We start from the raw sequence: 17,603 nt of genomic DNA on the forward strand, positions 1-17,603 counted from the left end.
CCAAGGGCAAGGTCCTGCACGTGGGCCAGGGCAATCCCACGCACAAATGCAGGCTGGGTGGAGGATGGATTGAGAGCAGCCCTGAGGAGAAGGACTTGGGGGTGTTGGTTTATGAGAAACTCAACATGAGCCAGCAATGCACACTCACAGTCCAGAAGGCCAACCCCATCCTGGTCTGCATCAAAAGAAGTGTGGCCAGCAGGTCGAGGGAAGTGATTCTGCCCCTCTACTCTGTTCTCGAGAGACCCCACCTGGAATATTCCATCCAGCTCTGGTGCCCTCAACATAAGAAGGACATGGACCTGTTGGAGCGGGGCCAGAGGAGGCCACAAAGATGATCAGTGGGCTGGAGCATCTCTGCTACAAAGACAGGCTGAGAGAGTTGGGGTTGTTCAGCCTGGAGAAGAGAAGCCTCCGGGGAGATCTTATAGCCCCTTCCAGTATCTGAAGGGGACCTGGAAGAAGGCTGGAGAGGGACTTTTTACAAGGACAGGTAGTGATAGGACGAGAGGGAAGGGCTTCAAAATGGAAGATTATTAGATTAGATATCAATTTTCACTATGAGGTTGGTGAGGCACTGGAACAAATTGCTTAGGGAATTTGTGGCTGCCCCATCCCTGGAGGTGTCCAAGGCCAGGCTGGATGGGGCTTTGAGCAACCTGGTCTAGTGGGAGGTGTCCCTGCCCATGGCAGGGGGGTTGGAACTAGATGATCTTTAGGGTCCCTTCCAACCTAAACCATTCTATGAAATATTTTTTCTTATAAATTTACAGCAGCTTAGTTTTATAAACCTCATTAGAGAATGCTACTCTTATTGTAAGGCATACAACATAGCAATCCATAGTGGCAGAACTGCAATGTATTTTGTAACCTGAATTTAAAGAGTTTGTATTATTTAAGCAGAAAAATCAATACTCATCTAGCAATATGGAGCTCATACTACAACCCCTACTTGTGCGTTTAAAAGGCTATTCTTTTACATCAGCTGATTTGTATCCGATTTTTTCATTCTTATACTGGACAAGTGAAAGCTAAAAGGGGAAAAAGCATCTGAAACAACAAAAGATAATAAGCAGAATTTAAAATATGTACCTAATGAGAATAAGTAACTATAACAGTAATTCCATACTCATCGCATGAAGCCACCAACATAGAGAAGGAAATTACATGATCAAAAATGAAGAGAAATTATTTTCAACTGCCAAAATTCAATTCCTTGTTCCTTTGCAACCTGTAATTGTACAAGGCAAAGCAGAACCTCACTATCTTCTGCCTTCTTAAATATATAGAATCAGATTCAAATCCTTAACTGATAGTTAACTTGGAAAACAGCAAATACGCTATAGTTTAGGCAAGATGACATGAGACTATAGAAAATAAAAACTGTTTAGCAGCTCTTACAAGTGGAAAAGGAAAGATTTTTTCTGCTCTTTTGCATGTCAAACCTGTTGTATTATTAACTGTCATATTTTGAAAGCTGTACCTGTAGTCTAGCATCAACTTTAAGTCCTACAGAGCATTTCCAGTTCTCTCAGAACCTATACTTCAGACAGCATTTAACTCAAGAAATAATCCCTGCTTCATCCACTGCAGTTTCAAATTGAGGTCACAATTATGTGTTACACAACCTTATTTTGTGAAAGAAAAAACAGACCTGCATTATAAGCTGCAGAAATCAATGTACAATTGCAAGGAACATATAGTAACAAACAACAGAAAATATAAGAACAATGAAGAAACTTGCAGAATTGCAACTAATGGAAGTATTCTAGCATATGCTAATATCAAAATAAGATATAGCATCAGCATTCAGAATAGTGGCAGAAAATAAATACTTTAAAAGTTCACACATGAAAAACAGACTGCTGGCAAACTTTCACTGAGGAGGCTATCACAATAGAAAATTTCATTGGTTACTCCTTAAATGAAATAGTAAAGCATCTAAATTAGAAATAAGTTGTATATTACAGTTTCTCTTAAGTCTTCAAGAAACTGAACACAAGCTACTGGTATCCATCAGTTATATGACATCAGTTTTTAAAAAATAACTTCTTAGTGGTGTCAGTGGAGCATTCACTACATATATAAATCTCTTAACTTGAGAGGCTATACTTGCATGTATGTTGCCTGGTTAAAACACTGGGCAGTATTTACATTATATATATTTTATATATATACACACATACATACATAAAAGTTGATGGGTGATGCTAATCGGATACTCACCTCCCAGATCAAAGCTGGTTCATCCCTGGTTTCTTACCATTTCTTACCGTGCAAGTGACTAGAAACAAAGGAGGGTCACAACAGGGTTGGTGGTGCAATTGCCAGCCCTCATCATCTGAGGCCCGGCTTACACTAGGCAGAGATGAAGGGAAAGGCTTAACTGGGGATTCCACCCCGACATTCAAACCAGTGCTTCCTACTCACACCATAATACTCTACTTTTATATTTTGCTGTCTGAATTCCTCATATCGCTCTGTCTTACATTACAGAAATTCAAATCGCAGATAATGTATTTTGCTAGTGTGGCTTTGTACAATTGAGAGGCTCAGAGATGTTGCAGAACCTTCTGTCAACCTTAGTATCCTCACACCAAGTGATCCTTAAGATAAATGATACGTGTTTTCTAATGAAATACAAACCTTCTAAATTTTTTCAGTCTTTTCATGGCAGCTGGTGAAAGAATGGTTGCTGAAAATCAGCCATTAAGTAACTGAACTTGGTTCACAGACAAAAAAAAAAACAATTATCAAGTTTGTATAGCAACTTCTTAAAGCAAAGCATGTGTTGCAGTTAGCGTGGCTATCGTTACCAAACGCAGGTTTCTCTGCTTGCCTTTTCTCTAACACACCTACAGAAGAGATCATTTAGCTTACTGCATCCAGCTCTTTGTATTAAATGAAAATGTTAAAACATGCACTCAGAATTTTCCTCCAAATTATACAGCCTTGAGATCCTGTGGAAAAAAAACTTGATTAGTCACCCTGCTCTTTTGTCTTCTAATAAATTAGCAGATGAACCCCAGACAAATATTTGTATTTTATTGGCATCGTTAATCAGAAGATGACAAATGTTTGTCTGACTTAAAATGTTGATTTCATAGCTTGTGTAATTCCTGGAGCATCGGGCACTATGAAAGTTTGAATATTTGTTCAACTTTTTCATTCTTATGGCCTATATAGAAAATAAGGTCAAAGCATAGGTCCAGTATTTAAATATATGGTCAGATTTATGCTGAAGAAGCTAGCTAGCAAGTGGGATGGGATGGGATGGGATGGGATGGGATGGGGTCACCACAGGGCAACATTGCCAGTTCAGCTGGTTTTATTGCCTGGCTCTCAGTGCTTAGTGAGCTTTTCTAAGTCTTAGGTACTAAAATCATGTCATGCACGATGATTAGTTTGCAGGTAGTTGTTTTTCTTTTAAACTAGATTTCTAATCCTCAGAGGTAAAGAGGGTCTTGACATCCTGAATCCTAAAAGCCCGAGTAAAAAAAAGAGAAAAAAATGTAAACCACCATAGATTTAGGAACTTTTAATACAGCTATAAAGATTGTTACAGAGCCTAGCTTATTATATTTGACTACTTTGGGGCAAAAATACTGCAAAAGTCACCACTTGCAACAATTTTATGAGTGCCTGGGTGAGAGGAGGAGAACGTCATAAGCTACAAAAGTCCAGGAAGACAACAGTCTTTAAAAGAGCATCTAGCCCCAGAACTATAAAATTATAGGAACCCTTATAAGAACCCTAGACATTAGAAGGAGGCAGTGTAGACACACAGAGGAGAGACTTGATCAAGTAAGAATAAAGGGAAAGGCTTAAAAAAAAAAAAGAGAGAATCACTTCCATTTGGTATGGAAGTTGGGGAAATCGGAGAGCTCCAGTAGGGCAGAAAAGAACAATGTGAAAAACTAAAGGTTATTATAGATCCATGCCAACTGGAGGAGAAATACCTAATACCAACACGGTAATACAAATCTGAGAAATGAGAAAATTATGAAATTCCAAGATGAACAAGACAAAAAAAATTGTTAAATTTCATCTTACCTTTTTTTTTGTTATTATTATATAAGCACTGGATTGGTTCAGTACAAAACACATTAGTATTTAAAGTCAGGCAGGTGTTTAGTAAATGTCTGATTCCTTTTCTATTTAACCTCCTCCTGGCTGAGTGCAGAGACAGATTTTTCTCTTGAACCTCCTTTTGCATAAAGTAAAATATTTAATTCACGTTTACCTTCTCAACCTAGAGGTCATTTCAGCCCTTCAATAAATGTAAGGAACCATGAACGTATGGAAAACTGGAATGTAACTGTGTGAAGAAAAAGTATAGTAAATTCAAGTAAAGGACTTCTGACTATATATTTTTATATATTCAATAAATTCTGACATGCAATGCTTCCCTTTCAAAGCAAATAATAGATTATTACATTGTAATAACTGCAGATAGTATAAAAGCCTTTCAAATACAAGCAGGAGCTCTGTTTTCACACACCTGAGAACAGACACTGATCTCTTTTGGACACTGTATCGAATTGCTTAATAGATTCCAGCTTCCAGAAATTGAATCAATTCTGTCCTCAGAGATACATAACTTCTTGCATTAGGAGGGGGACATAGTACATGTCTGAGTTCTCTGGAACCAGATCCAAAAGAGACCATGAATCTAGATCCACATCAGGTTTTGGACACCCAGCTGCTTGTTTTGGTGACAAAGTCCAACCCTTTTTTTTCTTTTTTTCTATATGTAATTTCGAATAAAACACAATTTTCCAAACAAGTACTATGAACTTTGTGAATGCAATGCAAGTTTGGGGAAAGGCTTATAGAGAGGCGTAAGAACATCTGCATATTGTCCTCATAAATAATTTGCAAAAAAGTGAGTCTTACTCTTACAATATGACTGTATATTAGAATTCTCTAGATGAAGAACAATAAAAACATTCTCTTTTGCTACTTGATGACTTGACAGCATAAAAAGAATCCTTGTTTTGCACACGATTTGCTACTGTCTTTTATTCTTTATGTTGTGAGACAAATAAAGCCTCCTCCAGATTTAAGGATTTTACATGAAACTACCAGCAGTAAGGTATGATGAATACCAAAAGAGCTTAAAGCAGTTTCAAAAGAAAGAATTGCTATCATAAGATAGAACGTAAGACAGTTGATGTTCTATATCATGAAATGACATGTGAACCTCGGATTGTACAAGCATTTTCAAACTCTGTACTACAGGCACAGAGCTGATGAAAGAGAAGGCTTGAATGCCTAAGTGCAGGGACAGATTTTTCTCTTGGGGTTCAATACCACATATTTCCATCTGACTTTTTTACACCATCAATTCATTGGGGTTTCACTACTCAGTTTTCAAGGCTGCTGTGTTTCACTTACTTTCTTACAGCTGCCAAATTTTGCCATACTAAACTATAAATAGAAGAGATTGCAAGATTGATCATAACATTTGTCCAAATACAACACCAGATAAAAACTAACTTTGTTAACAGATAGGTCAGGCAATACCTTTTCAGACACAGCAATTTTATCTCCCATAAGTACTTCTGTATGCGAATTTGCATCGTTATGTAAACTTTCCTATGTTTCTATTAGAATATATAAATAGTGCAAACTTGGGGTCTAGCTACAGTGCCGGTTTTACTAATTATGTACACAGACTCTGCTGTCTTAAATACTCACAGCAGCTGTGCTAGTGGACGAGCTGAGGCCTATGAACAGTCCAAGGACAAGCTCAGCTTCTCAGATGTGTTTTGCCACTCTTATTGAAGTCCGTGCTGCATACTGATGCTCCTAATAGCTCGCAAAACAAACTACTTTTAATATTTTTCCTTTTTTTTTTTCCCCGAGAAATTATGAAAGCATCCCAGTTTCCATGTCCCAACTTCCAGAACAGCTGGAAAGCACACTGCATTAGACTTACTGCTCGTGCTATTTCAAAGTCTTGAATTCTGTTGTTAAATTTTATGCTGGCTCATTTTCTGTGAATTCCCTTTATTTCTGGGCTCCTTTTTCATGCAAACCTAGAAGTTAGTTTCCAAAGTCCTCCTGATGGATAGGAAAACTTTTCACTGCTAAAGAAGTCAAGCAGGACAAAGGACCCCTTTCACTGAAATGTACTTTTGTGAACAATCACAGACTGATTCAGTAGAAGTCTTTTGCATTTAGCAGGAATATTATTCTAGAGAATATAGGGACTTTCTGTTTTATTTTTACAAAATATACAGGACTCATTTTTCCACTTGTCTTTTCTCTACCAGAGTCCACAAGCTCACACTTCCCCAAAGGTGAAGAAATTCCACTAAGGAATAAAAGACAGAAGAATTCACTTCTCTGTGTGTGTGTAGCCAATATGGCGATCATGAGCAAGAACCGTTTGACTAGGTCCTTGGTCCTAAATGGCTCTCTTCTGTCAAGATCATTAGGGCTATAACAACTATCACATTGATGACATTCCTGGTGCTAAATAAGGAAGGAATCAAGGCCTGCCTGTTTTGGACTTTTTGTCCACTGAGGAGCAAGCATCTTTGGCCAGAGGAAGTGGTTTTTTTCTCCGTTACAGTTTGTTTGCTGCAATAGAACGACTGCAGTTTAAATGCAGGTGATCACTTTAAAACCCACCTGTGAGAGGATGCTATATTTTGATGCATATAAATAACCTAAAAGTGGAATCTAAAGCAGAGTTTAGAGTGGAAGCAGTAACTTAAGCAACCGTAAGGTTTTCAAACAGAAAGCACAATTATTTGTAAGTTTGTTAAGCTTCTAAGGAGTTATACTACAGCACTAAAGGAAGAAAAGTGTAATCATGCTCTGCAGTGCAGGGCCAGGGAGTTGTTGTCAGTTAAATTGACTTGTTAAATGTAGTGGGATAAACGGACCTTTTCAGTGCACTCAGAATCACTAATTCCTGCTCTGACTTTACAAGAACTGGTAGCAAGAAAGAAAACAAAACAGCAGAAATAGACAGATCAGAGACTTTAAAATGAAGTGCCATAGTTCTTGAATGTCAACAAAAGCTGCTATAAGCAAATACTGAATGTCCTAGAATTGTATCTCCAGTTTGCTCAGCAGGTCAGAGAGAGAGAGAGCGCGAGCAAATAGAAGATGGATGGGATGGCAACAGAAAGAAACCAAGCTTGTACTCTAGACTCCTGTAGAAATCGTCTACCTGGCTGAGACGGTCTGCTGCAGGAAGTGTCCTCAGGAGTAGTGAAATGTAGGGTCATTTTGATGTCAGCTGTTTTCAGTAGAACACTGTGTGACATTTTACACAGATTTCTTTATAACTATATCAAACAGTACCATACATACAGGACTAATCCCACTATATATTTGCAGTACTGCTTAAAGCATTGTTGTGAATTATGGACTACTAGTAAAATGAAAGAAAAAGATCAGTTAGGAGACCTTTGCAAGGATATACTTTGCGTAGTTAATAAAAAAGTTGGACTTTTCTTGTAAATCCAGAGATTTTGTCTCGGTGAGATCCAGTATGTCATTATTACAGGTTAACACAGCATGCTTCATTGTTACCATCACCCACAGGTTGCTGCATAAGCTATCTAATGAAAATGCTAATTGTTTTCCTTGAAAACATTGTGGATTTCTCCTAAAGGTGTTTTCGGTTGGGTTTTTTTAAAGCTAAAAGCTAAAACAAGTATTTGACACTGGCTGATATTTTTAGTGATATTCAGGATCAGCCTGGCTCACCTTCCACTGCAGTCAGTGGTAAATTATTATTAATTTTGACTGGGGAAGAGTTTGAGAATTTCTCGTACGCTCTCTCAGTACACTCAGTTTACCCTATCCATTCAGTGTCCCTATGATTTAGATGTTGCAAATTCCTGGCTCTCCTCTCCTGCCCAGCTTGGCAATGAAAGCTTTTTAATCAGAACAAGATATTAAAGACTTAGAGTTACAGTATGTTCAATTCAGACTTCATAGCCGAAGATGGCTATATGAGGAATCAAAAATATCATTCAGAAAAAGGTCCACCACCACAAAAGAACCTGGTTAAGGTTGAATTCTATGCAGTATGTAACAATTTGAAAAGGTGTAATTTCACAATATGAAAGAGCAGATCAATGGTCTATAAGAGCCAGTCTCTACTCTTTGATTTACTTTACAACATCAGAAAGCCAATGAGAATAACCTCTATATATTATATTGGAGTACTAGCCCAGAAAGCTGCCTTCTGACTTTTAGGTGTTAAAACAAAACAAAAAAAAAACCAAAAAACAACCACCCCAAAACCCAGCAGGTGTTGTCTTCACTTAATTCAAGTTAAGTAATCCATATAAATATAAGGGAAGGTATTTTCACACAAGCCAGCATACAGTTAAATGTAACTCCATTAAAAGCACCGCATTTTGTATAATGAAAATTATAATTAATTTCTTAAAACCTTGATTTTTCTGGGCAGAGTAATTTTATGTAGCACTTTGCATTCCAAACAATTATTCATTTTTAAATTCATAAATAGATTTTATTTCAAGCAGCAGAAACTCAGCGTCAGTACTATGCTACTCACAGTTACATGGTCCAAAGATACTGCATTTGCAAGAGAAAAGGAAATCACCTTTAACTTTATGACCTTGACTAAATGAAAATTTCCTTTCTTCTCCTAAATAAAAGCTTATTTTACTGTACAGTCGGATAATACATTATTTTACTCTTCTAAATAAAGCTATTCTACTGATTTATATTTAGCTTTTCTAGTGCATTTCATTCTTTTTTATACATGTTCTTTAAAAAAATTATGTATTATTTATTGTGAGCAAGACAGAATGATTCAGATTAGAGATCCCATATAGTGCAACTTTAAGTAATTATCCAAATACAATAAGAAGTTTAATGGCTGCCACTGAAACTAAACTTCTCATCATTAAATATCTGATGACTGACAAATTACCCGTTTACATGTCAGTAGTGGTCCAAAACCTCTGGCTGATACCGAAGTACATCTAGCAGCAAAATTTGTACACGTACCCTGTGATTCAGAAGTAGCAGCTCTAAGCAGATTAAGATATTGACACTGTGTACTTTTGCTAAAATACTGTTGACTACAATTCAAAAGTCAATTGCTGACAATTCCAAGCCAAACTCACCTGAAAGATGCAAAATGCAGAACAGTTTTCAAGGATTCTGAGCAAGTTAATTGAGCACTGAATTTCCACACTTGAACGTATCAGGAAAAACACTTGTTCTCTGGAGCAGTAATGCTCGGGGTGAGATTATATAATTGACCTTGCAATGTTCAACCAGTGTAGAGAATGTAATTACAGATTATGCCAACATAATGAATAAACATCACTGTAGAACACACTTCTAGGAAGCCACTGATAGTGAAACGCAGAAAAAAAAATTCTGGGTATAAACTGATTTGGGGGGTGGGGGGCATCCAAAACCAAAACCATTTTCCCCAGTATGATTACACAAGACACCCCTCTTCTCCGTACCACTTCCTTAATTCCTGCATGAGCTGCTGGAAAACTTCTAAAGGAATGTTTGCTTCTCCTCACATATAGATGGATGGGGCACCAGCGGGGTAAGGAATTTCTGTATAAATAGAAAGAAGATAGAATCTTTCCTCTGGTAACCACAGAGGTAGTAGCCAGTTATAAAGGGGTAGTAATTTGCTTTAGTATATGGTTCGCAGAGATTAGACTGGGGAGGCAAGTGCACAGTTCACAGAGTTCAACAGTCACAGTCATCCAATTAAAGAACAAGTAAACATATCCAATTTTGTTTATATTGTACTGTTAGAATTTGCTATATTAAAGGATCTTTCAATACATACTGAGAGGCCTTTTAAGAAATCATTATCTGCAAATTGACTTAGAACCTGCACTGGTGCTCAAAAGTAAAAACTTTCAAAATTAAGTTCCTGGTTCTTCTGACATCCCTACAACTCCTAGCACTGCGCTAGTGCAGAACTTTTGCTGGGGGCTATGTCTAAGCAAACTATTAAAGATTTATCAATAACAATACAGAAATAACTTTCCAAATGCATACTTGCAATAAGACTTTTGGGGTGCACATGCAAACAAAGCTTGAAGAAATCACCAACTTTTACATTTCAAGATGCAAACCCACCCAATGACAACCAGAATGGAAGGTTCCAAATGAAAGGATTTTTTTTTTATTTTACTAAGGCACTTTACATAGACATTTGTAATTGCTAGGTACTTTTGAGGCAAAATCACTTTAAATCTGTAACTGATTCCCACTTAGATGTGAAATACATGTCAGGTATTTCTAAGTGTTTCTGGCAGAAAATACTGCTTACCTTCTTTCACTGTCTTTTTCTCTTGAAGCATCAAGAAGCCAAGTGTGCTAACCTAGTAATATTATTTCAGGTCAAACCACAAATAATTCAGTGGGTGAGATATCTGTACAGGTGGATGTCGCTACACATCCTGGAACTGGTGAGCATAAAGTCACTGTAAAAGGTAAGTTTCAAATAGCTAGTTTTAAAAAGAAAGAAACAAAAATGTCCGAAACTACGTCTTAAGTAAAACATTCCAATAAGGAAATACCAGATGTTAAGTATTTCAGTACTTGTAAAGCTCTGAGCATGCTTCAGGTGATTAGCGTCGTACTTTTTCCTTGCTCAACATCAGCAGCCGTTAAGATCATGCAGGTAAATACTGTCTATGCTTCTCTGTGTAGACAGTGAAAATTTATTATATGAAGTTATGGAGTTAGATTTGTATAAGCTGATTTTTTAATTACAGTGAAGGTAACAGACAAAAAAGCTGCTAGTGTAAAGCACCTGTAAAATATATACTTATATTTGCTACTGTTGTCAGTGAAAGTAGTCAGACATCTTACTCGGCAGAAACAGGCAAAGCTCCTGGTAGGCTTGCCAGGTATTGGTATCCTACAGGAAAGCTCTCGGGTCACCTTTCATTGGCTATAAAATGTCATACTGGGTAATTACTTGGAGCTTTTCCAATGGAATTTTAGTTTACATCATTTCTTTTATTTCTTTATAGTTGTAGCAATTAATAATCTAAATTGGCAAACAACAGCTATGTTCCGGCCATTTGTGGAAGTTTGCATATTAGGTCCTAACCTAAGCGACAAGAAAAGAAAACATGGAACCAAGACAAAGAGCAACACGTGGTCACCAAAATACAATGAAACTTTCCAATTGTAAGTCATTTTGTCTGTTAATTGCATGTTTTATGCATATTTTGTTAGAATTTCTTGCAGTTAAACAGGTAAGAACTTTAAAAAAAAAGTCCTAAGGCCGCTATACATATCAGCATCCATAGATTTAGACACCACTTCAAAATTACTTAGTAATTTGTATCTTTGATTTATATGTAGATAAATGACAACCAGTTAGCTTTCAGTCTTACAAAAGCTGGTTAAAATGTAAAGTTAATCTATTTGCCTTAGTTACTTGGACTGAAGCATTAATTATTGCTGCTCAATTTCCAGGCCTTTGTGACTGTTGCGATATCTAAATACGTAAAGGGTTGTGCATGTGTTAATGGTATTATTTATCTCTATTATTTAATCCTTAAAGCAATAAGAAAGTTTTCACCTAACCTGGAGTTTTAAATTTAGTACTTCTCACAGCGCCTCCCACCTGTTCACTCCTCCTCCCCTTTCATAACTGGGACCAATTCATTTTCCTCCCCTCAACCCCAACCCTGAGAAGAACAGAGTTCACTTTCTCAGTGTCAAACCACAGAGCTCTTATTGAGACGTGTTGCCCATGATTTTCTTTATTTTTTTTAAAGTTGATATAAAGATGTGGTTATGATAATTGTGGAACTAGTTGAACCTTACAGGTACTTTCTAGGGAAAGGTAACTTTCAGATATTTCAGATATTGAGGGAATGATGAATTCTCTTTCTGTTCAAGTCAGTAGGAACAGTAGCATCTAAAAGGTTAATTGTGGAGAAGGTTTAAAATTAAATGATACTCTGTTGCAACAAAATGGAACTACAAAAATTAAACAGCCGCTAGGACTTTAATTTTTACAAGATTTCTAGCATAGGTTCATTCCTTAGAGGAACTGAACTCCTTGTTCTAAATTCATATTTTTAATCCACGCAGCATTTTGAGTAACGAAGATAAGCCAAGAGCCTACGAACTTCACCTCTCAGTGAAAGATTACTGCTTTGCTAGGGAAGATCGCATTATAGGAATGACAGTTATTCAGCTGCAAAACATAGCCGAGAAAGGTAGCTGTGCGTCTTGGTACCCCTTGTTGAGAAACATCTCTGTAGATGAAACTGGCTTGACAATTCTTAGAATACTTTCTCAGAGGACCAATGATGAAGTTGCTAAAGAATTTGTAAGACTTAAATCCGAAACAAGATCTGCTGAAGAAATGGCGTAAAATACCCAAGTAATGCAAGATTGTCACCGCCAAGAACATAGATACAATGCTGTTGTCCGAATAGTGCATGCATGTGCAAATCTGTGGGAATGTTTATCTAACTATATTTTCTGTGTTTGCCAGTACATATGTACTATATTTGCAAGGTATGTCAAGGAGCTGTATATCTTTTATACATATTTTGGTCTTTGGTAAAGTAATTGTTCCAATGAAGTGCCAAAACTAATACTAAAAGTAAATGTTTCATCGTATCTTTTTAAATGTTGATTTCACCTCATCACAATTTCTTTATTTTTTAACATTAATTAATAAATAGTTAGCTTTTTTAAGTGATTAATAGGTTGTCTCTTTTAAACTACTGTGTTGCTTATTCTAAATTAAGTTACCTCCCTGACTATTATTTTTTAAAAGATGTACCTAGTTTTCTTCAAACTATCATTTTATGCAAACCTCATTTTAGGTATCTTACTGATAACTTTTTCTATCATTACTACAGATGCAGTTACTTATAGAAAGTGTTTGTAATTTTATAATTACCGATATAAAGTAATGATTTTTGCATAAAAACTGAAAAAGGATGGAAATATTTTATGCTAATCTTTTTCCAACCTTTCATAAATATCACTGTGAAGAAATGCTATTAAAGCAAGTTCTCAAGAAGCTGCGCTTATCAGAGTTTGTTACTGATGTTTGATATCTTGACATAACTTTGCTCTTCGAAACTGCCAAGGTAATATCATATTTGTATTAAGAGTAAGTCAGTATCTGTAGAAAAAGACTGCTTTACAGTACAGTGTATGTGCTTTTAAAAAAATCAATTTTTAAATGATATGGTACTGTAAAAGGGTTAGTAGTTTGGAATATGTAATGGTGGTTTGTGGTTTGTTTCTAGAAATTGTTTATGAAAAGAAAAGATGCTGTTAGCATTTTCACTCAGAGTTATTAACGTTGCTTTACATACTTAGCTGTAACATCAGTTAAGTGCTTTATTTCTTTATTTTTTTTAGAAAAGTTTAACAGTTTGTACTTATGCAACATTACTATGTATTGCACTAAAGCAAACTCCATGTCCTGTAAATATATTTAGTGACAAATTGTAAAATAAAGTATGAAGAAACTGCTTTCTAGTTTTGTCATTTGATATTGTTTATGTACCTATAGGTTTTATGTGCATGTGAAGTCCATGCAGTAAGCTTACAACATAGCTTTATAATGTATCAAAGTGCAATTTCCAGTGTCTAGATCTGGCTATTTTATAGTGTAAGATATGATATGTCAGTGTCCTAAAAGGCTATAATAAATGAGGTAGGCACATATATATAATATAATGGTTTGTAATAATACACGTATTTGTCATTGATTTTGGTTACAAGTGTTTCTAATTACATGAGGTTGGAGTTTTCAGCTTTTCTTAGGGAAAAAATAAATGAGAGGAAAGGAGGACATACAGCTAGTGTGTTGATGCCAGTCTTTTAAAAATGTAGTACACGATTCCACATAGGTAAACCAGATTCTTTCCAGGATATCCTTTTGTGATATATTTAGATGAGATTTTAAGGATGCCTTTCAACACCCTCAATCCTCTTGCTTGAATACTAAAAAGTAGATTTCACATAAGTATATTTAGCAAAGATCTGCACAGCCTTTAGAGCGTCAACAATACTTCACTAAGATCATGGGGGGGACAGGACAGGAGGATGAGATTCGCAGACGTTCTAAAATCTAAACCAACTTATCTAAAATAATTTTATTTTGTCTAATGCAATATTTAAATGATATCTGCATTAAGAACACAGCACCTGAACTGGTCTCTTGCACCTGACGATAGATGCAATGAGGACAGTAGACTAAGACAAGTCTAACAAATAGCTCAATCACAGCTGTGACTTATGGCAAACAGTACATATAAACAGCAGCTTCCATGGCTCTTCAGCTAACTTGAAGTTGAGAGGGCCTTTAACAAAATTAGCATCATTGCCTTTTAATAATGATAATTACAAAAATCTGTACAGGGTCTCTGTATAAAGACCTTTCATTATGAAAACAAGATGTAAGAAAATTAGAACATGGCTGAGTTTATGGATTTAATCATTACAGTTAATGCTAATCAAGAATATAATTATTATTTTGGTTTTAAGCTCTCCATAAATTCATAGCTGTCTAAAGGCAGCTGTAAATGATACATCTAATTTCTAACACTTACTGTTTTATGGTAAGAGACTGCACAGAATTTGCTTGTAGAGACCTTTCATCCTTTCTGCATGCTCTTTGCCCTCTGTGATTAGATGCGTGCTGATTTGCAAGGTATGATCAGCTGGAAAGTTATTGCATGAAAGTATTTAGGAGAAAGACTTATGTCTAAGTTATTCTCTCTTATCCAAATTGAGAAAAAAAAAAAAAGTTACATGTCAAGCATGCACACCAACAGAATAAAATCCAGGTATTTGAAACTGCAGATTTTGGTAGATGTTAATCCAGTATATTTAAACCAACTCCCTGAGCAAGAGAAATCTGACTTGAACTTTCAGAGTCAACATCAAGAAGTCTCTGGACCACATATGCACTGTATGTACACAACAACTCCTTATGAAAAACTATCCTGTCAATTAGTGTGGAAAACGTGCCAACTAGTGTCAAATAGGAACATATCTTTTAACTCCAACAGATTATCAACAGATTACTTGAGAAGCTTACAGAACATAAATAATGAAACAATCACTTTCATTGTTTTACTCTAATCTATTTTACTAGTTTTCATTGATATTCTTATGCTAGTGACTGTAGAAATCAAATTTGTACGCAAATACTGAAAACAGAAGAATAATTTACCATTACCACATTAGTCTGAATTAAATACCCATTTCTTACAAATCCCTTGAAAACTAAAGAAAAGAGCTGAACAAATATGTGGAAAACATTAAATTATTGTATTAAATTAAATTCAGCTAGCAGACATAAAATTAACATAAATGGATTTACTGCTATTTGGAAAATACAGCTGGGCAAGTGTTGGAAGATATTCAGTAGTTTACACATGCTTATTTTGATGGCATTTTCGCATCATTTGTGTTTGCCTTTTGGCATCACATTTACGTGATTGACTTGTACTATCAAAAATACATAGAAATGAATTTTCAGGGAAAAATTAAATTATTTTAGAAATTATAATCAAGAGATTGGAGACAAACATTAGAGTGTGACTAATGAGCAGTACTGGGATATGACAAAAATATGTCCTATAAGTATTTGTTGAAATAAAGAAAAATTAAAGCATGAATCTGGAGAATATGGCGCTACTCTGAGTGAACACATATGCACACTACAGAGTGTAAATCAATTTGTAAATGACGAAACTACAAAACCTAATTTGAAGACAAACCCTATCGAGAAGAAAATGAACAAAGGGATCTTTTCAAACAGATTCCATAGCTTAAAATCAGCTTACCTAAACAAACTGTTCCTAAATGACCCATGACCTACGACCATTTTGTGATGAGAATTAATGTTCAGATTTCAAAGACTGCAGCAATTAAAGCTGAAAGCTTTCCCTGTGAATTTAGCTAAATTAATCACTGCAGAATATGAATAACAAGTGGGCACACTGTATATTTTGCAGTGAAAGCCATTAAAATGTCACAGATTAATTTTCAAATAAATACAAGATAATCAGAAAAGTTAATCCAAGGAAGAAAGAGAAGTCCGCTCTTTACAACTTTTCTGTTATTTCTACTGCAGTACTGACAATACAGTACTAGACTATAGTATAGTCCCGGGATCCAATCTGCATTGACTCGGGGTCTCACATAATTTAACACTTCTTTCTCTGTTTTTTCAGAACAGTATTAGGAGTTCCAGGCAAAGAGGACAACCCAGAGACCACTTTGGGCCATAGAATAAGCTTACTGAGCAGTTCACAGACTTCACTGGAGTTGTAACAGACCATACTCAGGCTAAGATCCCAGATCTCTGTCTTCACTTGCCCTAGATGTTACAAGAGCTTGCTGACAGTTACTGCTCTTGCTTCACTTTGGTTCCTCTGATAGTGACTGAGGCAGCTCTAACTTTCATCCCTTTGAAGTCTAAGAGGCCCCACACATTTTGCTCAATAATGTTTACCCATTTAAGCAGGAAGTTTTTTTGATGCTGAGTGATGGCAGTTGACTGCAGTGTGAGTTAAGCCTCCAGGCCTGAGGTGATGACACTAAGAAAGCAAATGTCAATCGCTGACTAGCAGAATCAAAAAATGAAAAGGAATTGCCAAAATACGCACTGAACAGTAGAACACTAATGGAACACTCGAGTGTAGCAAATAGGCTCCCCTCCTCTAGATAACAGTCTCCTAGATTTCTTTGAGTAGAGAAGGCACTGTACACACACAATGCCTGCTGGCTTGATTTGAGTTCACAACACATCACAGGGCTTTGTCCCTAAAGAGCACACGGACTTTATATGCATTACACAGCAGTACTACATAAAAAGCACTACATACAAGTAAACTGAATACACGGAATACCTGCACTAGTACATTTTGAAATTCTTAGTGACCAAAATTTTAACATTTGAAAAATATATAAAAAAAGAAGCAGAAATGCAAACCATTACCTTGCCTTGCTTTTACAATTGAAGGGACACAGTATGGGTGCTTTGAATGAATAGCTGTGATCATTGTTCTTGGGGTAGTAGAAAAGATCCTGGAAGACAAGGAGGCAGTTGCTAACAGAGAGGAATGTCAGCAGGAGGGGCAGGAAGAGAAGACTGCATTACAGGCGAAGGGTAAAATGGCATGAATATTGGGATATTTTACGGAGATAAGGAAGGGAAACACAATCATTTTCATAACATAATCAGCCAGCAAAGAGGGCTGACAGGCAGTCCAGCCTCAGACTGCATTCCTTAACTCATAGCAGAACCAGAAGACACTAGGTGTGACTTTGATATAACAGACACAGAAAGTTAGATCTGTCCCAGGATTTTTGTCATGTTCTAGTCTAGTCCAAGAGTTACTTCTGTTGATTGTGATTTCAGTGGAGGTACAAGGCAGAATTCCACCCCTGAGAGGGTCGCCCCACTTGTTTTGTACTAATTGAAGTCTGAACACGAGTTCTGCATTTCACTACCCTCTGTACCAAAAAAATAAACATATTCTCAGCCTGAAGGCCATCACAAACAAGTTCGAGCTAAAGAGTTTGCAGAGATTATTTTCCTGAATATTATATATCCAAGACAC

The 17,603-nt window shown here is 36.3% G+C and overlaps 1 protein-coding gene across 1 annotated transcript in view; it reads left to right on the forward strand.

Annotated features, from left to right (window-relative positions):
- UNC13C (unc-13 homolog C (C. elegans)) overlaps positions 1-12,767 on the forward strand; it is a 176,190-nt gene extending 163,423 nt beyond the window's left edge. The window contains exons 30-32 of the mRNA XM_009885724.1: positions 10,377-10,469; positions 11,016-11,175; positions 12,091-12,767. Coding sequence (XP_009884026.1) covers positions 10,377-10,469; positions 11,016-11,175; positions 12,091-12,376 — 539 coding nt within the window. The 3' untranslated portion in view covers positions 12,377-12,767. The remainder of the gene's footprint in view (positions 1-10,376; positions 10,470-11,015; positions 11,176-12,090) is intronic.
- Positions 12,768-17,603: the final 4,836 nt, after the last annotated feature.

Source organism: Charadrius vociferus, unplaced genomic scaffold (assembly GCF_000708025.1).
Source record: "Charadrius vociferus isolate BGI_N301 unplaced genomic scaffold, ASM70802v2 scaffold325, whole genome shotgun sequence".
Classification (NCBI taxonomy): Eukaryota; Metazoa; Chordata; class Aves; order Charadriiformes; family Charadriidae; genus Charadrius; species Charadrius vociferus.